Source organism: Catharus ustulatus, chromosome 4 (genome assembly GCF_009819885.2).
Source record: "Catharus ustulatus isolate bCatUst1 chromosome 4, bCatUst1.pri.v2, whole genome shotgun sequence".
In the NCBI taxonomy this organism is placed as follows: domain Eukaryota; kingdom Metazoa; phylum Chordata; class Aves; order Passeriformes; family Turdidae; genus Catharus; species Catharus ustulatus.
In genome coordinates, this window is record NC_046224.1 from 59,676,403 (window position 1) to 59,704,307 (window position 27,905).

At 42.6% G+C, this 27,905-nt stretch overlaps 1 protein-coding gene and 1 long non-coding RNA gene across 15 annotated transcripts in view; one reads left to right on the forward strand and one right to left on the reverse strand.

The window, feature by feature from the left end:
• Positions 1–2,390: 2,390 nt before the first annotated feature.
• LOC116995193 lies at positions 2,391–14,312 on the forward strand. 9 transcript variants are annotated; one of them, XR_004417678.1, is made up of 6 exons: positions 2,391–2,560; positions 5,164–5,423; positions 8,399–9,024; positions 10,507–10,598; positions 12,144–13,416; positions 14,129–14,312. It is a non-coding gene; the product is annotated as an uncharacterized LOC116995193 (long non-coding RNA). The 9 variants fall into 9 exon arrangements; XR_004417679.1 differs by having other exon boundaries at positions 12,144–13,404; XR_004417682.1 differs by having other exon boundaries at positions 12,144–12,564.
• Positions 14,313–15,240: 928 nt separating this feature from the next.
• Positions 15,241–27,905, reverse strand: part of PACSIN2 (protein kinase C and casein kinase substrate in neurons 2) — a 52,957-nt gene continuing 40,292 nt past the window's right edge. For 2 of the 6 annotated variants that reach the window (XM_033057620.2, XM_033057615.2), the window contains 7 exons: positions 26,915–27,090; positions 24,364–24,484; positions 23,648–23,653; positions 22,450–22,574; positions 21,641–21,757; positions 20,503–20,699; positions 15,241–17,051 (listed from right to left, as the gene is read on the reverse strand). In XM_033057620.2, the coding sequence (XP_032913511.1) occupies positions 16,939–17,051; positions 20,503–20,699; positions 21,641–21,757; positions 22,450–22,574; positions 23,648–23,653; positions 24,364–24,484; positions 26,915–27,090 (855 nt within the window). In that variant the 3' untranslated portion in view covers positions 15,241–16,938. The remainder of the gene's footprint in view (positions 17,052–20,502; positions 20,700–21,640; positions 21,758–22,449; positions 22,575–23,647; positions 23,654–24,363; positions 24,485–26,914; positions 27,091–27,905) is intronic. The other 4 variants (XM_033057616.2, XM_042779189.1, XM_033057617.2 and 1 more) reach the window with 3 other exon arrangements.

Sequence of the window (27,905 nt, forward strand, 5' to 3'; positions counted from 1 at the left end):
TACAAATCGATTTCAAAAAAAAAAAAAAACCACCAAAACCAAAACAAAAACTAGTGATACCACCTTTCAATAAAGAAAATAAAGAAGAAAGGTTCAATTTCAACAACTGCAAAAACTAACATTTCAACACATTTCCAAATAATTTCATGTACTGAAATTATTTCACCTAATACAAAAATAATGCTGAATTTTTTTCTTTGCAGTAAACAGTACAGTGTGTAATATATATTACATTTTATATTGTCAAGCGCTACTTTCAAGGAACATCTTTAATATTGAAATGGAGGCAGTTTTACAAAATCTGCTGAGTTGTTTTAAGGGTTAGGGGTTTTTGAAGACTTTGATTAAAGGGGAAAACCCCAAAGCTGACACTGACTTTAATGGGAATTATTGTGAATTCTTTAATCTAAAAGGAATAAAAATGATTTCTAGGTTAGAAACCTGCAGGGTGCAGCAGTCAGATGCAGAATCCACCAACCAGAATGCTTCAGAGTAAGGCATAAGAGGCAGGTAAAGGAAACATTTGCCATTAAAGCCGTGGGAGGTGATGTGGGAAAAGGTAACAAAGTTACTGTCACAGGAACTGGCAGTTGCTGTCACTGTTCCTTGGTTTCCAAGTTGTTCTCAAGCACCTCCCAGCCCACTCTGAGAAACACCGAGGTGAGCCTGGGAAATAAAACGTCCAGTGACATTTGTGAGAGAATTCTGCGAACTGAGATCACACTAGTCAAGAATTTTAGGCAAAATAAATTAACAGAATACTTCAAAATTTGGATATGTTAAGTGGGTATAAAGTGGTCTGCATACATCGGCTCCATTGGGGAATGAAGAACAATCCATCCCAAAAGGACCCAGAGCTTGGCATTAACCTGGGAATTGTCAGATTGAATTCACTGCACCACACAGAGGATGTGTTTCAAACTTGAGGTACCCAGGAATTATTGTTCATGAGCAATTTTGGATCCTTCCAGATGGAAAGATTTAAGGGACTGCCACAAGGATTTGTGTGTTGCAAGAAAAACTTCTGAGCAAATTTATGTCAAGTTCCTGGCTGGCTGTGATACATGAAAAACAGGATTCCAAAGAGTTGAAAGACATGAAACTGGAAAAAAAGGTGATGATGATGATCCTGTTCCCTGTCTGCTCCTTTGTATCCTTGCTCCTGCCAAGGCTCCTGGTGTCCTTTGGGGGGTTAAGGTGACATAAGGCGAATGCACAGTAGGTGGTGTTGTTCCAGCAGAGTGTAAGGTATGGCTGGAAGGACCTGATCACAACAAGAATTAGCTCTCCAGACTGAGCTGGGTGGTGAGAGCCACACTGGCTTGCCCCCAGACCTTTGTTTATGTCCCATTTTAAACAGGCTGGATGCCAGCCAGCTGCTGGCTCTGTGAGGAGGCAAAGGAACGATGAGTGTGTTTGCAAAGGGCTTTGCAAGTGGTAATTTATGGGGTAGTCACAAACAAGCGTAGTCCAGGGTACCTAAATTTCACCTCGGAAATCCCTTCCTTGCACACTCATACAAGAGCTCGTACAGCACAGAGAGCACACACAGCTGCACTGGGCAGTTGTCTGCACTACAAAATAAAAACTGAGACTGGCAGAGCCCCATCGCCTCCCTGCTTGGTCAGGGCAAGCCAGGCTGAGCTGTGATCACAGATCTGCAGGGAGCCTTGCTCTGAGATGGGGAGCTGCCGATCAAACCCCAGGCAGAGCCTGGCCTGAGCAGCTCAGCTCAGAACTGCACACGCTGCCTTCACCCCTCCAGCTGCTATTGGAAATAGCCTTTCCCTTGGATTTCGTGGTTCTTCGGAAGCCATTGTATGGCTTTGCAATCTTTTCCAAAGTGACAGTCTCTGTGTCGCTATGGGAGGTGGGATGCAGGAAGGGGTAGGGGCAGAACGGCAACCGGGGCGGGGTCGGATTCAGGCAGCCGAGTGGACACCTTTGTAAGGAGCAAGGGCCTTGGAGGTACCACACCAAAGATGGCGGCTCAGCCGGGAGTGGCTTCTGCCAGCACCCAATAAGGCGGATAACACCGGAAGTAACGCGCGCCACGCCAAAGATGGCTGGACGACGTCGAACTTATTTGACCTTCCAAAGATGGTGGCGTTTTGCGCATGCGCTTTGGCACCCAGAAGGACCCCCCCCCCCCCCCGCGCCTCTCAAAGGCGTCTTTACAGCTGCCTGAACCGCCTCGTCTCCGACGCCAACCCCGCGTTTTCAGCGCTATTTTCCGCGGCGTTTCCCGTGTGGAGCAAGGGCTGTGGGGTCAGCAGCGTGTGGAGAAACGAGCCGTGGGGTCAGCGGTGTCGGGGGCGGGCGGGAGCCGCGGGGGCGGCGGCAGGCAGCGGCGTGGACGCCTCTGTCGCGGCCACGCCTCACCGCTCCTGCGAGGACCCTGGACGCCAGTCGGGGCCGGCCCGGAGCAGTGCGGGAAAACACAAAGTCGTGAGGGAAGGAGAGGATCACCGGAGCTGCCTGAGGCAGCCTCCTGGCCGAAGAACGGCATCTGCCCGGAGCCGGGAGCAGCCAGCGGGATGCGCCTCCTCTTCCGCAGGAGGTGAGAGGTGCGGGGCCGGAGCTGGAGGCGGGGGTGGCCAGGCAGGGGCAGCAGGGAGAGCTCCGGCTCCCAGGAGCTCTCTGGGAGTGCTGGATGGACTTCGGGCTGGGGAGGTGGGAGGTGTGGGTGCTGTTCGTGTCCCCGAGCTGCTGGAATGGCAGCTCGCAGCAGCCTCGTGTGTGGGGAACCAGCTCTAGTGTGTGAGCTGGGAAATGAGCGTCAGGCTGGAAACAAGCCACAGGAGCGGGTTAAAATGGGATGGACTTCTCCCAAGCGTTTAAAAATAAAAACACTTTTTGATTTTGCTTTAGGAATTCAACGGAAGTGACTCTCGAGGTGTTGGCATTTCTTTTACTGCGGTTTTGGTGCCTTTCTCGCAGCTGCTGTTGGCTCAGCAGGTGCCGCTGATTTCCCCGTGAGCTGCTGGTTCGGTCTCTGCTGCTCACAGCCCAGGGTACCTTGGAGGCAGCTCATGGTGTTCCCAAAGGGGCGTTTCTGCCTCCAGGGACCGTTCTGGTGCCATGGAGCCGTGGTGAGCAGCGAAGGGACAGCAGCGACAGGCTTGGGATGCTCTTCCTCCCTCCCAGGCAGGCTCTTGGCTTGGATCCCTCGGCTGTCGCTGGCCAAGCCTTAGTTGTGCAGGGAACAGAACATTTAAGGGGAAAGCAAAGCTGGGGATGTTCTGGCTTAGAAAGAGATTTCAGAAAGATCATTTCTGAAGGGACAGTGAACTGATCCCACTGTGCCAAAAAGAGCCAGTGGGATGTGAAGGTGTGGGACAGTCTGGAAGGTTCCTTGTCCCCAAAGGATCATGGCAAGCGCAGCGCTAGGAAAGTCTGATGTAAATCTTGGAGTGCATTTTGTTGGCTTGTTGAGCTTGGAGGAGATGCTGAGTGTGAAATTCCAGGGAAGCTGTAGTGGCTGGAGTGAGAAGCAGTGGAAGTGGCTGCTTGTTGCCACCTTCCCCTCAGTCCCCTGGAGCTCCAGGTCACCAGACATCACCTTTGCTTTTCCAAGGGTTTTTTTGCTGAGGGGTTTCTAAATGTGGCCGTGGGCTTTGCTGCAGCTGGATGTTGTTTCAGTTTCAGGAGGTGTCTCCTTGTGTGGTTTGTGATTCACCAGCCCCAGTGGCAGGTTAACTGCAGCAGAAGCTGTCAAGTGAAGCCCAGAGTCTGGACTGGGATTCCCCAGGCCCCTGCCAAGTACAGGGGTTGTGTCTTGGTGTTGATTCTCCAGTCCTGTCTGCTCAGGCCTTGTTCTGAGCTGCTCAGCCATAAATGCCTTTGCAGGAAGAGCAGAAAATCCCACGGCTCCTGTGGATCACTTGTCTGCACTGACTTTGTGCTGCAGCCTGAGCTGTGGGGCCTGAATTAACTCCAGCCAGCCGGGATTGTTCCCAAATGCTATCCCTTGACTTTGGCAGGGTTGTGTTCCTCCAAGCCCAGGTACTGCTTTAGTGGTGCTGTGTGTTCCTCTTGCCTTTACCTGCTGTGAGCAGCTTTGTGCTGCAGCCCAGTGATGTCCAGTTCAGTGTTTATTGTGTGGGATTTTTGTGTGTGATAAAAGTTCCTGTCAATTACTCTCAACTGCTTCCCCTCTGGAATGGCTGCATCCCTGGATTGTGACTAACTCAACTCTTCTCCTGCAGAAGTTCTCTGCTGTCCTCAGGAGAGGATGGAGCTGAGAGCCCTGAGCAAAAATGATCCATCAAAGGCAGGGCAGTGCTCACAGCCTGGATCTGTCTTTGTTTTCAGAGTTCCCATGACTGAGGAACAGAAACAAGGACAACAGGCTCTGTTTCTTTGCTCTCTCCATCTCTTTCCTCATGTGTCTCTGAGCAGGATTCCTGGGTGGCTGCCACCCCATTCTTTACAAGTAAAAGGCAAAGAGCATCCAGGTGCAGAGGGGTCTTTAGGAAGTGCCTATTCCTGACTGCATCTCCCTGCACTTGCTGTAGTTCTGTCTGGAGAGACCTCCATGGCCTGGGGTTTTTCTAGGAAAGTGATCTTATTAAATTTGTCAAAAATTGTTTTTGTAGACACTCGGTTTCTGACAGGAAACACCATTTTACTTTTGCTTTGTTCAAATCTTTTCCAGGTGCTGCAGAGGATGAGCATCTGTGTGCTCAGACAGTGAGCCAGGAGTCTGTGACTTCCACAGTGGACTTAATTTCCTTTTTCTCCTCTCTTTTAGGACAGGAAAAATCACCAAAGTTGCCCCAGCAATGCTGAAAGTTTTGGTGTTTGAGCAGCCAAACCAAACAGCTCCTGACCCTGCTGGCCTGCCCCTGGTCCTGCCCGTGCTGTGGGGTCCATCAGAGGGACACAGAGTTCCTCTCCTCTCTGCTGGGTTTAACTCCCTAGGGTTCACTGAGGCTGGGAATTGCATCCAGAGCATTTTGATGCTCCTGCTGCTTGGGGCTGTGCTGTTTGGTGTGCAGAAAGCATCCCAGGCTGTCTGACTCGGGTCTGGATGTGCATTTCAACAGTCCCTCAGAGTGGGAAAAAACGTAGAGGCTGGTGGGAAGGGCTTTCTCCCAGGCCTGAGCATCCTCAAAATGTCTCAGGGATGTTTTTAAATGTTTGTTGTCTTTTATTTCCCAGCCCAGGCTAAGATGGATGAAAGGTGGAGAGTGACAAGTGGGAGTCCCATGTCTGGATCCGCTCTTGGATTCCTGGTGGGTCTGTGCTGCCCAAAGTACAGAGGTTGGAGATGTTGGAGTTCCTGTTTGTTCACCTGCTGAGCTTGGAAGAGACTCTGAGTGTGAAGTTCCAGGGAAGCTGTGCTTGCTGTAGGACTGGAGAGAGAAGCAGTGGCAGCTGTGCTGCTTTCCCGCCTTAACTTCGGTTCTCTGGCACTCCAGGTAATCCCACACCACCTTTGTTTTTCCAAGTGCTTTGCTGAAGGGTTTCTGAATGTGGCAGTGAGCTTTTCTGTACTCCCCATTTATATGGAAGATCTGTTTCAGGAAGTGTCTCAGTGTCTGGATGGATGCAAAAGTCCCAATGCTAGGTTAATTGCAGTGAAAAAAGGGAAAAGAAGCCCAGAGCCTGGACTGGGATTCCCCAGACCCCTGCCAAGCACAGGAGTTGTGTCTTGGTGTTGATTCTCCAGTCCTGTCTGCTCAGGCCTTGTTCTGAACTGCTCAACCATAAATGCCAGTGCAGGAAGAGCAGAAAATCCCACAACTCCTATGGATCACTTGTCTGCACTGACTTTGTGCTGCAGCCTGGGCTGTGTGTTCCTAAATCCTAGGTTTGGATTTGTGGGCATCAAACACTCTTTGTGTCAACTTTGGGTCTGGATTGGTGGGAATTGTTGGAGGAAAGAGAAGGGAATTGAAATGCACAGATCCATTCCTGGAGAAATGATCAGGATGGGAGAAAAGAGGGTGTGGAACTGCTGGGAGCTCCTGGAGGGAAAGGATCCAAGGATTGGAGGCAAAAGCTGTGGAACAAAGCCTGAAAGGGGACGTGGAAAAGAGAGAGAGAATCCCTGCTCCAGCAATCCAGCAGGGAGCAGGAGAGGATCATTTTCCATCCACCAGCTCTTGGTGTAAATCCTAATAATGGAGGTCAAAGGAAATGATTTGTTTGTCATTATGTTTGGAATGAAAGGTGCTATTCCAGAGGGGAATATTCACCTGTTAAAATTCTGTTGGATAAAGGAAAAGAGGGAAGAAGAAGCTGGGGAATGAACAGGTGGATTTTTGGCAGATACAGGGGAAGATGTGGGAAGGGGCTCTTGGGTGAAATACACATCATGGGTACCACCAGGAAAAGCCCCAGCTGCTCATTTTTCCAAGCTCCAACATTCCAGAGGGATAACCAGTGGTTAGCACATCTATTTCTATATGGATGCCCAGTGCTTTGTTGGGAAGAGATAATAATAGGAAATGAACAAATCCAGGGATGTAATTCACGATAAAAAAGCTCTGGAGGCCCAGGTTTTGATATTCACAGTAAGGCTTTATTCATTGGGTGGAAAGATTCAGATTTGCTGGGGTTCCTGTGTTTACTTCAAGCTGCTTCTCCTCATGAGACCTGGGAATGAGATTTCCCATTTCAGTGGCCCAAATAGGAAACACACCAACTCCAAAGTGTGGGGATTCTGGATGTGCTTCCTTTAGTTTAGCCTGGAAAGAGAAACAGTTTAACCCTACTCCAAAGAGAAAGGAAACAGTTTAACCCCACTCCTCCGTGTCTCACCACGAGGTTCAAAGCCTGTTTGGATTTCTGGCAGCAGCTGAACTCAGCCTCTGGGCTCTTGCTCGGGGGGTCAGCATTCCCTGTGCCTGGAGGAGGGCAGAGAAGGACACGCTGGTGAGAGCCTTCCTTTGGGAAGGTTCCATCTGCCTGCCCTGCAGAAATGGGTGTTGAGACCAGAACTGCTGAAAATGAGGGGTTCAGTGAAAGGCAAACCCTCTCTGTGTGCCAGAGGCTCCGTGAGCTCTGCCAGAGGTGCCCCTGGAGCGGCTCCTCCCGAGCTGCTGCGCCTGGATCCGAGGCTGTGCCGCGGGATCGATCCTGCCCTGCTGGGCCGGGAGCTGAGGTGTCCCCCTGCCTCCATCCGTGCCCCCCTGTGCTCCCCGTTTGTTCCTGCTGCTGCACTGCCCCTGCTGGCCCTTCCTTCTGCTTCTGCCTCCCTTTCTGCATTTGGCTGAGCTGTGGGAATCCCTCTGCAGCCTTCTGGAGCTGGGTGAGGAACCTTGGATGTCACCCCTGGGGTGTAGCTCAGGATTTGCTGTGAGGACAGAAACCCAAGGGACCGGGGTGAAGGTGAGCCCAGGCTGGGCAGCTGCTGTGTCCATCCCTGTCTGCTCCCAGCTACAGCCAGGGATGGACCAGGAGGAGCAGCCAAGCAGAGACCTGCCTGCCCTGTGTCCATCCCTGCCTGCTCCCAGCTACAGCCAGGGATGGATCAGGAGGAGCAGCTAGCCCTGCCTCCCACTGCTCTGGGTGCCAGCTCCTGTGCCTTGGGTGGATCTACGCTGAGGAGCTGAACAACCAGAGATCAAGTGGGATTAGATGAACTCTGCTCTCCTTGCAAACCTCCAGCTCTCTTTGGGAGCCTTCCTCTCCCAGAGTTCTAGTTTATCTGAATGGTAGTGGGGAAAGAAGGAACAAGCCCTGGAATTCTGCATGATGGGTGTTCAGGCAGGCCTGGACACAAATCAGCATTTTTGTACAAATGTGTGCAGTCCCTCAAGGGCTTGTAGCAGGTGCTGAACCCCAGTCATCCTTCCAAAAGGATATTCCAGTGGGAACAATCACTGGGGTGGGTGCTAGTGCAAAGCAAAGGCATCAGCTCAGGGCAGGGGCTTGGAAAGGGCCAGCACAGCAGGAGCTGCCCAGGAGAGCTGGGGAGGCAACTTGGGCCAAGGAATCTGACAAGTCCAGGGCTGTGAGGGGCATGGAACAAAGGGCTGGAATTGGGCACCCTGAGGGGACCCGGGCAGGGAACCTGGGAGGTGCTGCTGGCTCCAGCAGGGCCCTGCCAAAGCTGGAGACATGGAATGCTGGAATGGTTTGGGTAGGAAGGAACCTTAAAAGCTCATCCTACTCCACCCCCTGACACCTTCTACTGTCCCAGCTTGCTCATCCAGCCTGGCCTTGGACACTGCCAGGGATCCTGGGGCAGCCACAGCTTCTCTGGGCACCCTGTGCCAGGGCCTCAGCAGCCTTGCATGGAAGCATTCCCTCATAATATCCAACCTAAATTCTTCTTCAAAACGAGTCTGCAAACTCATTTGCTACATTCTTACTTGCGTTCTGTCAAAACAAACCCCAAAACAATCCAAAAATACTAACAGGTGTCCTTGTTCCTTCTCCCTCCCAGCAATGAGGCACAAATTGCAGTGATGGGAAGAGGCTGGAAGAAGCTGGATTTCACAGTGGAGGCCGTGAATTATGCACCAGAGAAGGAGCTGCTGAACATTAAAGGCATCAGTGAAAAGTGAAACCAAAGCTGACAAAACCCCAGTCTGTCCAGGATGTTCTGGAACTTTAACCCAAGATATTCCACAGGTTAGTCTCTGCTGGCTGAAAGGATTGTGGTGAATTTGGAAGGGCAGTAAAGCTGATTGGAGTTGTGACATGACTTGTGATGGGAAAAGGAAAAATGCACCAGGACAGGACTGAACTGATGGGAAGGATATTTCCATAAAACACACAAAAGGGACGTTGGAGCTTTTTCTTGGAGCAGAATTTCAGTTCTGTGCGGAGATATCAACTCGTGCAAGGTCTGTGAAATGTGCATGGAATGATACAAGGCAGGAAATATTAATTACTGGGGGTTAATGAATGGCATGAGCTCTCCTGGCACTTCTTACTTGGGTTTTCTCTCAGGCTGAGGCAGCCAAACTGTTCCCATGGGCTTCACCACGGCCACAGAATTCCACCAGCAATGGTCAGAGATAATCCAGATCACCACTGGCTCCAAAGGGCTGGGCAAGCTGCTTCAAGGTCAGCATTTTATTATTTCTCTTTACTGGTTAAGCTCAGTTATTGGGGTGGAGTTTTCTATGAGTTTGATCTTTGCATGGAACCACGTAAAACAAGTCTTGGTTGGATGAAAGACCCCTAGGATTGCTCTTGAATAATTGCTTTTATTTTAAAAGCTACAGAAATAGTTTTTAACCCTTTTAGTCATGATGCAAGACTCAGAGCTGTCCATTTTTGGATGTTTCTGGTTTATTTAAATCCGTGATGTGTTTAGGAAAAACAAAATTAGGCATCACCATCTCCCCATTCCTCTGGTAATCCAAAAATGGAAAAAAATAATTTCATTTCTTAAGCATATTCAGGAACACACCTGGACTTCCTATGCACAGCATGAATAAATCTCAGGATGACAGTTTTTATATAGACCTGTTTAAAAAACATTGGGAGGATTCTGGGGGGCTGTTTTACAAACAAAAACTTTTCTTCAAAATAAATAAACAAAAAAAATCAACCCCAAAATTACTTGTTTTCAAAATGCTGAGGGCTGACTTTTCAGAATTGTCTTCTCCTTTCTTTATTCATTATTTCTTCCCAATTATGGTCTGAACTTGCCATTCCATAAGTGTTATGTTTCTCAGTTAATTCATCCCCAAAGCCCTTTCTGAGGGTCCCTTGTCAAAAGTTACAGCTCTTAAGTGAATAGAGTACATTGAAGTACTCCAGGGCCAACGAAGAAGCCATTCAGTCAGAGCCAGCAGATGGCAGTAAAAGATCTGGAATAATGAAAAAAATCAAGCCTGTAATTGGGAAAGAGCAGGTGGGTTCTCCTTTCACTGCAGAGACTTCCCCAAGCTGGTGCCATGCTCTGTTTCCATGCACAAAGGAATGGTTTCTTGGAGAGCCATTTTTGTCTTTTTTCTCTGGATGTTTTGGGCACACAGGAAACAGCAGCATAATCTGCCCAGTAAATTGATATTTTCATTATTTAACCCCACAAAGAAGATTCCCTAAAGAGGAGTTGCAAGCCCAGTTCCCAATCCACAGGCAGAATCACACATGAGCTGCTGGAGGTGAACTCCTCCTCAGCAGTAACTCTTGGGGGTGATTCAGAAGCTGCACAACAGCTGATAGAGAAAGGGAAGAGTGGGATGTGCACAGCCAGCTAAGGAACTGGGAACTACTCATCCCCAGTAATGTCTGGGGAACATTTGGATTAATAAATTGAATTTTACAGAGAAAATCATCCTGAAACCTTGAGTCAGTGTGGTGGTCAAAGCCCAAACTGTGCTTTGATACAAAGCCAAATCTTGGGGAGCAGAACTCTCTGGTTTGTTCTCCTCACCTTTCACCTCATAAATGCCCTCTGATTTTCACATGTAATATCGTGGTCCAGCTATGGCATAAGTCATAGTTTCATAAAGTGCAAAGAAAATGAACACAATTATTATTATATATACCCAGACAGGTTTTTAATACCAGCAGTGTCTTGTTTCCTGTCACCAGGTGTTCTGTTTGCTCTCTGCTGGGGAGGTTCTTTGTTTGCCAGGTGCTTTCTGAAGTTTGAGGATCAGCAGAGCTCTGGAGGAGTGTTGAAGGTGAGTATCAGGCTAAGGTGTGGATTACAGGAGATCCTTGTGGGGCTGGGCTATGAGGTTTGCATTTGAATTGATTTGCCTGAGGATAACTGACAGTGCTGGAACGAGGGCTGTGGCTGAATGGCAAATCCTACCCTTAAGGTTGTGTAAGTGCCTGGAGAGCTGCAGGGAAACATCAAAGCCATCAGGTTTTCGTCTCCATTTATGTACATTTATGTTTGTGTCATGTACAAACAGAGCCATTCAAGCCCTCTCTGCAGGCCAGGTCGGTTTTGTGGTCCCATCATAAGGTGCAAGGAAGGGCCTTAGTGACTCATTAGTGACCCATCCACTTGGGAAGTGGAATGAGGAGGGCAGGGAGCAGAGATGGAATGGAAAGGTGGAAGAGAGAGCCCAGTAGGGCTCATCTTGCTGTCTCTGAGGAGGATGGCATCTGCTTCCCACTGGTACAATCCTCCAGGAAGCAGCTCCCAAGCCCTCCCCCAAGTACAGAGCAGCAAACCTGGACTTCCCATGCTGGGCCTTTGTGGTTGCTGCTCATGTACAGGAAATGTCTTGTTAGCATCTGAATATTGCAAATGCTTCATTTTCTTGTGTGCTTTAGTGAATAATAACAATTTTAAAAAGCACATTTCCTTATGAGCACTTCAGTGTTTGTCTGCTCTAAAGGATGTGGCTGGTGAGGTGGAAAGGAAAAGGAAAAAATCAAACCTAAACCCAGCTAAAAATAAAGTACTCTCAGTCAGTGGAAAACGTTTTCAGAATTGTACCAGTGGGTTCTGGTCCTGTGACCAATTTTCCCATTACATCTCAGAGTCCAAAAGGCTCAGCTCCAGTTAAAGCAGAGTTGTGCCTGATGCCAACAGCTTGGAGCAGTGCCTGCTCTCAGGGAGGGTGGGTGGCATTGCCACAGAGCACTCAGCACTGTGCAGGACAGGACTGTAACCTGCTCTCCAAGATTGCTCTGACACAACTAATCTCTCAAGGCTTTTCCTACCACCTGCAAAAGATAAACAAACAAAAATTATGAACTCTATCAAAAAAGTGACAAGCTCACCTCATCATTCAGCAATCAACACTATCACTAAGTTAGGTAAGGAATTTTATAACATGTCACATGAGAGGGGACAGTTGGTACTAAATCCAATTAGCAAAATAATTTCATTCAGCAATTTAGATACCACATAACTACTTAAGCTTGCAGTATGTAGCTAAAAATGTATCTTTACTAAAACTTTAAAATAATAAATAGACAATCCATATAAAAAATTGGATGGAATCTGTACCTGAGGCAAGATAATCACAGCTCTTCAAAGTGTCATTTGGGGAACTTACCATCAACTTAAAAGCACATGATATATTATATTTACTTAGATGTGTCTTACCTTTAAAGATATTTAACAAGTGAAAAGAAATATTTTCTGAAGTTGTTGACATGAGCTATATTGTCTATAAAATTAATAATACAGAATTAATTAATTCATGGGGGAAGTTGTGAGATCAAAGCTGCTGAAGTTTCTCTCTCCATCCTCTCTGTCTTTGCAGGTCAACAAGGATTCCCTGCAGTTTTAGGGAGTTCTCTGTGCCTGAGCCAGTTCTGTCCCACCGACCCCTGAGAGTGGCAGCACACAGTGCTGATGTGGCTTTGTTGGTATCAGCACTAAATTCCTTCATGGCATCTGCTGTCACCACAAGGAGAGACTGGTCTGCTTGAATAGAGGTGAGGGTGTCATTCTTCAGCAAGTTTGTGAATTGAGTGGAGTGCAGAAAGAGGGAAGGCACAGAGAGAGAACATCAGCAGTGGTGACAGAGTGGCCCCCAAGTGCTACTTTGCCAATTGTACCTCAGTGTGGCAATATCACATCTTGCTGGTGGTTTCCAAGAATGGCTAGAACACTTATTTGTATTCCCAGAGCACAGGAAACCCCTTAAGAATTGCTTCTGTGCCAGCTGGTCTGACAAATAGGTATGTGGAGGAACACTTACACTTGTGTGCTCAGAAACAAACACCTGGGAAGTGCAGCCTGCTGTGCATTAGGAGCCCTCTAAGTAACTGCAAATGAGAGCAATTCACTGCCAGAGTATGATGTTGGGGGTTTGCAAATCGAAAACCAAGAGGTCTTACTTCATACTAACCAGAACAAGCTCCAATTTGATTTGATATGAAGAGAAGATGATTTCATGATGAGGACAATCAGATATTGGAGCAGTTTGCTCACAGCAATTGTGGTTGTCAGCAACCCTCAGCAACCTGTTTCAAGTTCAGTGTTGAACAAGAGATGGGACTCAGCACATCTGAAGGCCCTTCCTCCCTGATTGATCCTGTGCTAATTCCCCATTTTCTGCACAGCCATTCTGAATTGGAGGGGTTCTTCCTGTATTATTTGGTGGATACACCTTTTTTGGGCACAAGGATTGCTCTGTGAGCTGATGAAGTGCAGGCAAAGTGACTTTCTCCTACTCTCCACCAAAGTCTTGGGCTCCTGCAGCTGGCCAGACAGCCGTGCCAGGGCATATAAATACAAAGGAGAACCATTTGGTATTATCTCCTGAGAACGGTCTGTTCTTTGGCTGATTTGATAACCAGAAATTGGCACTTGCATTTGCATCTGGCTGGAGTTGTGTGGTATTACAGCTTCAGTGCACACCTACTTTTTCAAAAAGCTCCAAGAAATTTGCTGCCATTTCAAATACTTAAAACTTTTATTTCTGTAAAATTCCATGAGTGCTGTTCGGCAGTTATTATCAAGCCTTTTTCCTCGTTTGGTTTCTCTCCATGGTGCTGCTGAGAAATGGTGGAATACAGGTACAATCCCAGGTCAGGCCAGCTACATCTTCAGTGCTTTTCAGTCCAAAGGGTCCCTTAGGTAAATTCTGCTCGATGCCCTTTGGAAAGCTTGGTCACACTAAGCAAAGTTGTCTTTGCTCACAGCTGTGTTGTAAATACATTGCCTCAAGTTCTTTAGGTTTCAGGCCAGCCCTCTGCAAATGGTAACCACAAAGGCACAGCAGTCACAGATGTACCACTGCAGTATAAATAATTCATACAGAAAAATCCTTCACTGGAACTGAAAAATCAAGCATTGAAATGCTTCTCCCAGCCCATGGTCATGAAGTTCAGGAACATTAAAAACCAATTGATGAAACCAGTGCAACTTTTTTATTTGGTACTAATGCAGTGTTTGTCTTGATAATATCATGAAGCATAACCACTTCAAACAGGTGAGGTTTCATGGAGCTCTCCACTCTTGGAAGTGTTCTATATCCTAACACCATTGCCCAGTGCAAAGCCAAACTCTTGCTATATACTGGGATTTACCAGCAGCAACACTCAGTTGTGTGAGGATACTGCTCGCAGGGGACCTGCAAAGCTCCAGCTGCATGTAGCATCCCAGTGCAAAACCCACCTGCATTTGCCACATAATGTTTTATCTCTGCCAGGGCAGTCAGATTTCAGTGTTTTCTGCATACAGATTCTAGAAGTGTCTGTCACCACAGTACTTCACACTTGATCTCTTTTTACCTTGCAGGCTTGGAGATTTCGTGTGTCAAGATGATCTAGCTGAGGTAAACAGTGACTTGGATGTTCAAAGAGCTCTTGCTAATGTCCCTCATAAAAGCTGAGGTGAACTGCTATAAAATAAATGAACATTCAATCAGTTACTGACTGCAGTAATAAAAAGTGTGAGGATACCTGTGCATCCTCCAGAGGGATTCCTGTTTGGACGTGTGGATTTATTAAAAGCTTAAGTAGAAGGGTAGCACTTGATTATTTAATAAGTTACTTATGATCCCAGAAGTGTAAAGCAGCTGCAAAAGTACCTTACAGAGTTCTGATGGATCTCCTTGCCCTCAGGGACAGCTCACTGCCCACCAGGACCCCCAGGCCCTTCTCAGAGCTGCTCTCCAGCAGGTGACCCCCAGCCTGTCCTGGGGTTATTCTTCCCCAGGTACAGGAACCTGCATTTGCCTTTTCTGGATTTCAGACAGCTCCTCTGCCCATCTCTCCCCCCTGCTGAGGTCCTTGGGAAGAGCTGTGCATCCCCCAGGGGCAGTGGTTGCTCCTCCCAGCTCTGTGTCACCGCTGACCCTTCACCCAAGGCACTGATGAATATATTAAACAATTCATACTGGGGAACACCACTGGTGACAGGCCCCCAACCAGACCCTGTGCCACTCACTATGAACGTCTGGGATCTGCTGCTCAGCAGGTGTTGATGGGGAAGAGGAGATAAAACCTTGAGCCAGCTGTCACAAACAGCACTGCATTAATCACTGCCAGTCAACAAGAAAACTCCAAGGCAGAAAATAGTCAGATACTATATTTAAAAAGAAATAAAAAGCTTAGCTGCTCACCCATGCTATCTGAGACTTGACAACACCACAGAAATAGACTCTGCATGTCATAAAAGACAGTTTCCTCTTCTTCCATGAAGATTTTGCTGGAATGTTTTGCCAAGAATTCCTGTACATGGCACCTTCCTTTTTTGTTACAGACACAATGCCCCCATGTCACACTCCTGTCTGTGGCTCTTTTACACAATGCAGGTTTTGTCACCATGAATTGCAATGAAATGCACAGATTATTTACTTCATAAGACCATTTTCACATACATTGAAATAGTAAAAGGTGCATTCTGGGTATTTAAGAGATTACCAGCTTTTATTGTTTTCTAAAATATTTTACAATACAGAGACCCAAACCAGTAATTCCTGACAATTGTAGCAACTGTCCTGTGGATGAACAAATATCTTGGTAAGTTTTTGTTGACAGACATATACATACATCCACTTTCTAAGCCTGCACATTTGGATTCACTGAAAATGATGACTAAATATATCTATAAGCTCAAAAAGCAAATGATAAAGTCCAAGATTACCAACAGTGTTTTATAGTTACCTTGAAAAAGATTTGTTAACTTCATTACAGTGTAGCTTCCTAACATGGCATATCTACTTACCTGATACTTAGTTTTAACACAGATCTGCTTGTAGTTTTACAACCCAGTTTTCAATGTCACAAATGCATATTTGACACAATTACAGCTGGCCAAGTTGCAACTGCAAACAAATGTAGATTTTACAGTGTTCTGCTACAATAATCCATGTTTGGACTAAAGCTAGTTTATATTTTGACTCATTAATTTATCCACAAATACTGATTTTGAGTATATTAGTGTATTTACTGTACTTCTGAAAAATCTAATCACAGAATACTTTGTCTATGGTACAGTAATGAATACGGCAGGAAAGTAGATTTAAATATACCTATAATTTAAACTCTTAAAATAGTCTAAATCTTATTGACACCAAAAGGCTGATAACTAATAGCCATGCTCTTCATATTTTGGAATATCAAATTATATGTACATATACACAACATAGATAGGCTCTTAATAAAAGCATTTAGTCTATTTTACAGTCTTCTCTGTTCAAGATAATCAGCCTTCACAGATTGAACATTTCAAATCACCCAAAAATCATTAGCAGTTAAAAGGAGATTTTTTTTCCTGCTGGAAATAGCCACTCTTCTGGGGCCTAGGAATAATTTATATTTCTTTTGAATGCCACTTAAGATCTAGATGGAAAACTCTTAGTTCAAGTGTCAACCCACATAAAGAACATTTGTAATAAATCCCAACCCATGACACCTGCAGATATCTCTGCTACAAATAACCTTCTGTAACAGATATTTATTAAATACAGTATTTTGTTTTACAACTTCATTTACAACTTCAAGCCATGCTGACAACACAGAAAGATTACTACAACATGGAAAGAGCTTTCATTCAGTCAAGTGACTAAATCTATGTCATAATTTAAGTATTAATTGATAAAGCATACAAAAAGGTGCTTAACTACATAGCATTTAAATAAAAAAATACTGCATCTTTCAGACATTGATAAGAACAAATAAAAAATTAACTATAATAATCTTCAAAATTCAAGTTGCAAGTTACTGAAGGTCACTTAAAATAACTGATTAAACAAAAGTGAGCGTAAGCCACATACCTGGGGTAGGATGAGGCATAAGCATAGAAAATGCAAAAATGTTTAGGATCCACAATAACAGACCATGTGGAAAGAAAAAGTTTAAAAAGTATTTTTCCTATCATACTATTTTTTCAACCTAACTCCTTTCCTTTGCATTGTGTACAAGTTGTGAAAACAATGTCAAGCTTTTGTCTTTCATTCAGCCTTATTTCAGTATCAAGCTCTCACCTTTTCATTAAAATATTTACACTCTATACATCCATTCAGCTTCTTCTCACTTCACCTAAATACACTGTACAGGCCTACAGAGCTCTTGTGACACTTCTGTTTATTGTTTTGTCCTTTGTCACTGGATTGGTTCCACATAGTTTGCTGGGTATAAACCAACTTGTCCATTGTCCAGGCGTCCTTTGCACCAGCCCTGCTCATCCTCATTCTCCATTTTGGTTAACTCATCCCCTGAAGAAAAGAAGGAACATTTTCCCCAGCTTAGTGGAAGTCAAATAAATGTTTCATTAGGCTTATTATTTTAAGGTTTTATGGGAAACATGGAAGAAAATGCTATAAAGATTAAGTAACTCAGAATTTGCTTGCTAACTTCCAGACTATCCATTCAGACATTTATGAACTATAAGATAATTTCATTTTTACTACAACATACATCTGATATTCCACATCCTCAGGGAATACTTTGACTTTGAGAGCCTGCAGACTCCAAGATGCTCCATAGGAGCAAAGGAAGCTCCACCTCAGCCAGGGGAAAAAGGCCACATTGAATAACAATTATTTCCTCCCTTGCAACTTATTTGTGTCAAATGATTTCCCTAGATGAAACTGATTTGTGTTTTATCTTAGCAGGAAATAGATGATGAAGATATTAATCACTTATTACATCCCAAATAGTAGAGAATCTTGATGTCATTTAAGAGAATATAAACTAGCCTAAAGACTATTAAATTCTTTGGCAGAAATGGACAAGCCTCATATTAAATCTTCTCAAGACACTTATCTTTATAGCTTTTCTCCCATAAAAAGGTTATAGCTTCATCTCTTCTAGGTTTTAAAGTTTATCAGAAAACTAACAGCCATTATGAACAAATGTTTGGCACTTCAGACTCTACTTGGTTTATGGAGACATTACAGTTTTTCCACTTTTTCCAGTGCTGCAGAATGAGAGTGTACAACTTCAAACCTTCCATGAAGGGTGTTTTAATAAAGAGTGGAAACAAAAAGTATCAAAAATTCACATTTCAATGACAGTATGCCCTAACAAATACATTTGTATCAAAGCTTGGGGCTTGGAAACTCGGTGATCCTGAAGGTTTAACAAAGTATTAACATTTTTAAGTGTCATCTGCACAGCAGTTACAATGAAACCACTGTGATGATAGCAGCAGAACACACAGTAACACAGACTGACAACATTGCAGGGACATTTCCTGTCACTAGTCTCAGCCACAGAGGGCCACAGGAGGGCGAAACAGACTTACTGTAAATAATTATGTCCCATCCTCTTACATGCTTATAAAACCTTTCATAAGATATGAATAAAGTTATTCTTGCTGTTTGGAAGCCTCCCACAGCTGTTTGCCAAGAGAAAAAAAGAGTCAAAAAGCACCAGATATAAAAGTATTCCACTAAAAAGGTGAGTTTCATGCATTAAAGTGCATTTAATGGATGCTGTCCAGAGTATATATTCTGTAACATGTATTTAGAAGCATTTTGTAGGTAAATTCTTTGAATATCCAAGGAAATTGCATCTGAGAATATCCATGTACGTTTGAACAAGTCCTTCAAATGCATTAATTCTCTGTCAGCTGCTGCTTAGAAACGTAGGGGTATCTACAGAGGAACACAGGATTGAGTACATTTGAAATTGGCTCCCTCCTGACCTAGTGAGTTCCTTTCCTTAGTTTTTTGTATGTTCAGTGTAAAGCTAATCACACTAACACTTCTGCCTGAAAACTAAGTACCCATCCTATAATTCAGCATCTGTAAGAGGATTCATGGTCTACCACATCATCCCTTTCCTACAATGGTATCAATCCCAGAATTTGGTGTTGTGGCATTCTTTAATGCTCTTCCTTCAAAGCACTGAGTTATCTTTAAGTGAGGTCTGCATGTACGTCACAGTTCACACCTCCTCTTTATTAGTACAGACCTCCCACACTGAGAGCCCTTGATTCAATGGTTTAATGCAAGTGACACAGCTGGTACTCCAGCACAGAACACCTAACTTTGTATTTAGCCATTACATCTGTGTATGTAAACACTGCATAGTTTTGCCCAGGAAAGACTCATTACTGCAAACCCTTGCTGTTTCACAGGAACCAAAGAGACATTTCAAGAGGATTAGCATGCTTCCATCCCCCAGTGAGAATAAAAAGGAGCAGTTCAAGTCTAGAGAATGAAAAGTAACTTTTAGCTTGTATGCATTCCACAGAAAGTACCAGATATTTTGTTACTACTGTACTTCTGTCAGGGCACAATTCAGCAAAGTTCATGGATAAGTAACCCATTCCTCCACTCAGGAACCTACAACACTTGTCTACAACGAGGAAAAGTCAGATGTTCAGTGGTTTTGGTTCAGAAAGCACAAACTGCATTTAGAGTATGACTTGGGGACACACTGTTCTGAGCACCACCCTTCTCCATCAGCAGAACAGACATCCTGCAGTTCCCTGATTAGCTGCAGCATGGACTAGTTTCCTGAATTTCAGCCCTAACATCCACCTAAGAACCACAGCAGGTGGTACAGACATAGCTCACTTCTTACTGATCTCAGCTGAAAGGGAGGCAGAACCAAAGGCTTCCTGGAGTTTCTTTTAAACACTTAAATCCTGATTTTCTATTACAATTAATCTGGTTGTTACAGGAGATGGGAATACATGACAAGCAAATGGGAAAAGAGACAAACTCAAAGAGTGTCTATCTCTAATTAGCACAAGTGAAGTTCTGTTCGCTTTTCCTAAACTACTCCTTCAGTCTTGTTCTGGAATTTCTGGTTGGGAAATATCTCCTGCAATTCTGGGCAAGGCAGTTGAACAACTGGCTTGAAAGTCATGAATAGGGGGTAGAGTTCAGCTGGAGGCAGCAGCATTTGTGATGTGCAGCCATCACACCCTGATGTCACCTTCCTGTGAGTGGAAACTGTGTGATGGGTCTCCCCCATCAGCTGGATCTATTCTGTTCTCTCAACTCCTGTAACAGGGAGGGAAAAAAGGGTTTAGGGCTCAAGGGAGATACAACACCTTAAGAAGGAAGAGGTGTACTAAGTGTACCCTAACATAACACAGGACTAAAAAACACAGATCAATACAATTCCTGTGCTTAACATACACTGAAGAGGAGTGGAAAGACAGTTAAACAAAGCACTGTCCCTGGCTAAATTCTCAACCCTAAAAAGTGAGCAGTGCAGAAAGTTGGATGTCCAAAATTGGTTGCTTTCCATTTAAACAGTGAAGCTATCAACTGATTAAATAGAGTTTCAAGAATAGCTGCTGTAGTATTTTCCTTTGTGTAGGGTTGGCATTTCCAGACAGCTAAAACCAGCAGCTGTTACTGTCACCAAGGAAGAAAAGGGAGAGAGAGGCTTTTCACTTCTGTAGGTCATTTTGTTTCACTTAAAATATTAAGAAAGGAATATCTCAGAGCAACCCAACACATTCCAGAGAGCTAGGAGTCAGTGCTGCCAAACAGGGGATACCAAAAAGCATTATTAGGAGGGATGATGGTTAGACAGAATCCTGTATGTGGGGTTATACATCCAGAGAAACAGAAAATATTTCAGAAAATATAAAACCAGAAAAAATATAAACAGAAAAAAATTCAGAAAATATAAGCTGAAGAGAAAAAATCCCCTGCCTTTTTCCTTTTTGACAAATATTTTAAGTCAATGTTACAAACTTACCAGCTTTAAAGCTGAGCTCATCCTGCTCCTGGCCCTCATAGTCATAGAGTGCACGCACTCTCACCTCCATGGCAGGAGGGGTATCTTCATCAAAGGGATTGGTGTCTCCATTGGCATCAGTGGAAGAGAAGGGGTTGTTGGACTCTTCATCAGACCAATCTGTAGGGTAGCTTTGGTTTTTCTCATAGCTGCTAACACTGAAAATCAATTTTGAAATTATTATTTTCTGCTTTTAAAATAGGAGACTAGAAATACTACTAAGATACTCCTAAATATGCTTAAACTCCACTCTAAGGCCCAGTTTTAAAACTTTTCTTTCTGGTACCTTCTCATCTACCTTTAACTGATAACACCTCACTAAAAAATAAAAACATCCTTGCAATGCATTTACAAAGTGAGAAAATGGCAAAGCCAACACACATCAATCTCCCCACAAAAACAAAAAACTTCTCTATCAAGAAATCCACATAATCCATGGGATTATTTACTTTGGAAAGTCAAAAACGATGCTGTAGTCGATGAGAGGAATTATCTGGTTTAGGTACAACCTTTAAATTGCTTTGCAGAACCTTCCTCCCAAACTTCTATGCATCTCTACAATAGCTTCCAATACTTTTTCTATATTGCAATCCACCAATAAAAAACTTCATTATACTGCAACAGTTTGATCATTTAAAGGGAAGTTCACTGTTCAGCATGCACATGCCAGTTAAGAGAGAGGAATATCCCTAGAGTGTACACTGAAGCAACAGGCAGGTGCTCGAGAAGGTCCTAAACAAAAAAAGAAAGCATCTTAAAAGGATTTATTCAGTGAGAAGACACAGAGCAGTAAAGCTCCAGAAGCAGCTTCAGTAGAAAAACACATCAGTTTTAACATTCTATAGAACTGGGAAAGGAAGGAAGGAAAAACAGCAGTTCTGTTAGCAACTGCCAATAACCACAGCAGTTTGAAACCACAGATCAAGCAACAAATATGGCATCTGTTAGGAAAGACAAGTCAGGTTACAGTGTTGCTTACACAACTGCTTAAAAACACTTCATGCACTGACCAGCGTAGTGTTATAGAAACCGAAAACAGAAAACCCTGGATAGAGAAAGTGCAAATGTGGAAACAATTAAGAAACAACATTTCACCAACTTTTTGATCTTATTGTCCTCCTTTTCACTGACAGTACTCCCAGTATCTTCTTCATCTTCAAAGGGATTGTAACTTGATTGTACTGACTGCACTGTGTTACTCTGGGCACTAACACTGCTAATTTGGAAAAGAAAAAGCATTATGGTGACCCTATCTGCATAAGAGAACACTGCCACTGGTGTCCCACTAAGCAGTTTCTTAGCAGACCCCTCCTTCAGTCAAAAACATTTAAATAAACAACTAAACAAAAATAAAACAGCTATCAAATGCAGCTTAAGGCTCAAGAAAGCTTGGAAAGTCTCACATATTCCTCCACAATATTCCACAACACAAAGGATATTAGAATATCCTTTGTGGACCACATTTTTTTTTTCCTACTGCCTGCAATAAAAGGCAATGAAATTTTTCTGGCCAGCTTAACTCCTTCTTAAAGGAATTGATGTTAACAGTTATATATTATTTGTATTTTGTATCACATCCAGAATTCTGATGTGACTAAACACTTTGCAAACTAAGATCTCAAAGTATTATTGTCGTTTCTAGAGATGGGAAGGTAGGAAGAGACCACCAGATCAGGTACAGAAAGTTCAGTTTATCATGAGGCTTGGTTTCTTTCAGCTCCCAAAGGAAAGAGAGCTATAAAATGAAGAATAATTTCCAAATTAATTTATGAAGGGCAGAGGCATCACTAAAAATGCTCACAGATAATTATCATTTGATTTAACAGTGACTTTTTGATTCTGGAGAGTTTAGTGTATTTGAAAGCAACAATCTTTTCCAATTGGTGTTTTTAGGCATCAAAAAGCTACCTGCTGTGTTTGTTAGGCTGTGAAACTTGCTCTCCCGTCTGATTAATACCAGTCAGAGTCACTCCATCAGAAGCTTTCTTCTTTTCTCTTCTACTCAGAGTGCGATTCAGGTCTGCAGACCACTCCTACCAATGAATGCAAAATATGATTGAGAAATTCCACTGAACAAGTAATCATCACATTCAATTTTCAAACGGACTTATGGAACATACATCAATATATACAGCATTACCAATAATTACTAAAGACGAGTCACTCTAAACATTTCATTTACAAGTCTCATCTAATTCCTGCTCCAGCAATGCAAACAGCTATCTGTGCTACTCACAAAAAAATCCCAATGTGCTTCCCTGTTTAGTATCCTGAATCCCTTGAAGAGACTTAAAATTCCAGACATCTGGCACACAACTGGAGAAATCAGAAGAGCTGACCAGTACAGATATTTAAAAGATGTACTGTGAGGACTCACAGTTTCAAATAATGCCAAGACATCTGGCTATAAAAGGTAATTCTAACATTCAATTTTAAAAGGTATTGTAAGACAGGGCTTACTTTTCCCTCTCAGATGACTTATAAAGAAGAAGCTAATTTAAATCTGTGCCTAAGATTTAAGCCCTTAAGGTACTTCACTCTGGATTTAGTGAAATTCATTGTCCTAAAAAGCCATCTGTAGGGGTTAAGGCTCAAATCAACACAAGTATTGAAAGACTAATGATGGATGCCACTAGTAGACCCTCCCCGAGGTTTTGAACCATTCAGAGACACATGAGACAGGCATGATGAGACCTAAACCCAACTCCTTCATCAAGCCAAAGTTAAGCTTTGATATCCTGTTATACTACACACACTATAGTGATACAAAGCAGGAACCAACAGAAAACAAACTGGATGCAAGCAAATATCCTATGCTCTCAGAAGTCTTGAAGGTGAAAAAGTTAGGAGAGAGTTTCCTATACAAAAGATGGCATTTGAGATAAGTATTTTTGTCAGGAAATGGAAGTTTTCAGAGTTGCTATTACTCCCATGTAGCACAGTCAGTGCAGTGCTTTCTGCACAGTTCTTCAAATACCTCATTATTTAAACTTGGTAAAATACATATTGGATTTCTGAGTTACCACAGTTTAAAGACCACTGACCTATGCATATTTGCAGTTTGCAATGCAATGTCATAGTCATTTATCATGACATTTTTACTTACGTCATCCTTGTAGCATGTAAACGAGAAAAAACTTGATTAGGAAAACAGTAACAGGAGCATTTTGTTTGTTAACTATAATGTTTAAGAAAAAGGATAGTAATTTCCTCACACAGGAGTAACTGCACTTCAGTGTTTCAGGCAAAGAAATTCTACAGTATTGTTAGGATTTTTCTTCCTCAAACCTCTAATCTAAAGTTACTCAGTATTTTATAAACAAGTACTATTTTCCTTTATGGTTAATAAGGGAACAGTGGAACACTCCAGAGTTTATGCTTCCACTCCATTAATTTAATGTCTAGAACTCATTTCAACTAAACCCATGATTCTGGTCCAATTCCTTCCACTTCCAGCTGTCACACAGAAGTAGTATGATCTGCACTGACACATTTTTGTACTTATTTCTTGTATGCTATGTTACAGAGCACTACTTAGAAAAACTCTGTCCTTTTAAAAATGGCATCCAGCAATAAAAATGACCAGCTGGCTAAAGGTGACTTATTTTCTCTTTAAATAGATGCTCAATATAATCACCTCCAAAAGTTGTGGGATGAGAAGAGCCCAATGAAAACTGAGATAAGAAAACTACTGTGACTATTAAAACAAAATTCAGTGTTGGAAGCTCGAAGTTAAGAATTACCCCAGAAAGAAGTATTACAAAAAGCAAAGAGGAAAAAACCAGACAAAACTATTCTGGGGTTTAAGTTCTGTGACCTTACCTCAAACTGAGGCCAATTCATTGACATCCCTGGACCTTGATTAGCTCTAAACCACCTCAAGTCTTCAACAGCATCTGCTGTTTTGATATTCTGTTCCAGCTCACGGTAGATATTTTTGTAACTGCAAAACAGATTGGTTTTCTAGTTTAGTATAACATTTAGAATCATGGCAAATCTTTAGACAGTTTAAAAAAATTATTTTAAAGTCACAATAGTATTGAAAAAACTTATAGCAACATAGACTTTTAAAAACTGACAGATCTGTTAACTGCCTGTAAAAAGGGAAGTCCAACAAGTAAACTTGCTGAATGTTTACCACACCATAAAATCCTTGTTTACCAGATGTTAAAACTATGACTCCTGTGTAATTTAATTGGCTGTCAATAAAAATATATATATATATATGTAGGACTGTATTTAAACGACTGAATTGCAGTCTTGAAGTTCCTTGAATTTTACAGCTTATCTACAAGACAGTAGAAACTAATTTCGTGCTAAGTCCATAGGACTCTGTGAAAACTTCTGTTTTAATCCAGTGAGAATTGTAAGCAACTACAAAAATAACGCCCCCTCCTCCCAAACTTCAAGCAGAGGTAAATGAATTAAACATTTTCCTATGCAGGTATAATATCTGCCAACTACTTTTACTGGTTTGGGTACTAACTGTACTATTTATATCAAACACTGTGAAAAAGAACCTTACTACTTATCTCTTACTCTAGTTGTTTTTCATTAACAGAAGTCATGTTGCAGATACCACTCTGATCCCCTGATCCCAGACCATGCACATGGTAATTTGTACCAAAGCCACCAATATGGTGCAATATGGTACTCAGAGTATAAAAAAAAATCTCACCACAACAGTTACAAGGCTTAAAATAAGACACAGAAGTGCCATTATATTATTATATATATAGTTGAGATGCTATTATACTCAAGGTAGAGAATTTGTGAAAATCCTTCAAGACCAAATCACACAAAATTTAGAATTAGAATTCATTAGTGCTACATTGCCAAGGAGATAAACTTCCTCAAAATCCACTTCCACATTTCTCAATTTCTATATAATACTTGATTGCTTTAACATATATAAAGTTGGGTTTTTCTATATCAGTAATCTTTTCAATGTATTTAAGCAATAGAGAGGCATGTGCTCTGAGAAAGAATACATCATTAGTAGCCATCAGTTAAATCAACAATAAACTTTAGGTCTACATCTGTAGAAAACATAGCAGGTTATTTTCTGGACTGTGCTCTTTAGTATCACTGAAGTTAAAAATCAAACTTTCTTTACAAGACTGATTATGTATTTTTTATCTCTGTACTAAAAGAGGTAAAGATAAGGAAACAGATAAAGAGTTACAGCTGCTTTTTCTCTTGTTTCACCCTGATAGTTCTGTTCTTTGTTTGATGCTTATTGTGACCACTCCTGGAATTCTAAGTATCTTAAAAGGAAATCATTGCCTCTCTACTCAGTCATTTTCTGTGGTCTTTCCCCAACCTTGTTCACTAGGTCAACTATTTCTCATTTATTTCTGTTTTGTAATTTTCTTTAATCTGATGAAATTCTACCATCTATCTACTATGAGAGTAAAAAGAACCTGTCTCCCACAGCAGTTCCATAAGAACTTTGAAGCAACACAAAATGGTAATGATGCCAATATAAGTGGTTTTGCCCTTATCTATTGCTTGCTCTGGTTTTGTTCTTGCCTATCACCCTCTTCCCTCATGCCAGCATTAACATTTGTGTGACAGCACAGCAAGGCAGTTTGGAACACTGCTCAAATTAAAACCAAATTCAGTCCTTCCTTTTCTCCTTGCACTTGAAGTGCTAACCAGAGTGCACACGACCTCTGCTGTTAGAAGTGGGATGTAAAATACCACCATGGTTACAGCACTCACTGCAAGTATTCCTGTGTCTGGAGCTCCCTAGCAAAAATTTAGCTTTCTTAGAATACAGTGAGGGCTCAGGCAGAAAAACAAAATACAAGACATGTTTGATACATGAGACATGTAAAGAGCAGGCTTTGAAATTAAGATGGACAAGAGTTCAGCAGTGGTTAACTTACGGATCTTAAGATTAAAGTAATTTTATTACTGAGCTCTAATATTTTAACAATAAAAGTACTGACTAAAAATTTCATGCTGTCCTGCACTAATAAATTCCAGTTTGTTCTCCAATAAACATGCAGGACACATAATACATTCAAAACCCTCTTTTCCCAATCTTGGATCCAGCATTTTTTGATTCTAAGTGCTGAATCCTTTCTAATTGGAGCATATTTGATTATAAAATACCACAAGAATGAAGGTTTGTTGGTTCTGGCAAATGCTAGAGATAGGTGATAATCTCATTTTAGACAAAACAAAGAATTAATCTTTCACTTGCACTTTCAAAGTGAAGCAACACATTAGAAAGAAATCAGAACATTGAACTCTGATCCACTTGAAACATTTATTACTTTTCACCAGAAAAGTAATTTTAAGCTTAAAAAAGTAATTTTAAAGGAAAAGAATCTTAAGCCTTGATTTTGAAGTCTTACAGTTTTACCTTGCAACGTTGGACAAGTCAAGGTGTTTCTGGACTTCCAGTAGCACTTCTCGGAAGAAACGCAACCGTTTTTCCTCAAACTGCTGGCACTGCTCAAACACCTGCTCCATGTTCTCCATATACTGAGGAGTAGCATTGTCTAATTCTTTCAGTGATTTTTCATACTTTTCTTTTGTCTGGGGGTACAAAAATCAAACTTAGCAATATATTTTATTACTGCCCTACAATACAGACTTATCAATGCAGTGATGGTCGAGGTTTAGACCAGAAGTGGCCAAGCTCTGTACCCACCTTAGGGCACAATGAGAGTTACCCAAGAAAACTGCACCAACAGTTACAACAAACCTCCAAGCCTCTTCTCTGGCTTTTAAACAGAAACCATGACAAATGTTAATGTCACACTAAAGATAAAAACCAAACGAGCTACAGAGTGAATCAGAGCAGGAAGGCTTTGAAGTTACTGAAGGTATTTTAAGATCTTTTAAAGTGCTGTCTTTTCTCATTTACTAATTTACACAGTGCACTCTGAGTTATGACCAAAACCTCAAATATTGTGTACATCCTTGTGAACATAAATTGCATACACTGCGAGTTCAGCTAACAGATACAACCTCAGGCTCTCCACTCATTTACAGAAGTAGTCCACAGGCAGGAATTAAAAGATCCCAACTGATGGAACATAACATTCCAGAGCAGCAATCTCAAAGGAAAAAGACATCCTTAAGGAATCACACATTAAAAGCCTCTCAGTAGCAAGTCACTGAAGAGATAAAGCAAATTGTGCAATAGAACAGCATTTAAGTGGATTATATCAGCTTCATTTTTTAAAAAATGCATTCTGCAGTCAAGAATAATGACATACTTAGTTGTCAGCAAGTTTTAGGCATCTATCTCTCAGATTCTCAAGTGAAATAGCTAAGTCCTCACTAGTAAATAAGTAGAACTCTGCCCTAGAAGTTTGCTGGCTTACTTGTGCTTAGTTCCCTGCTGG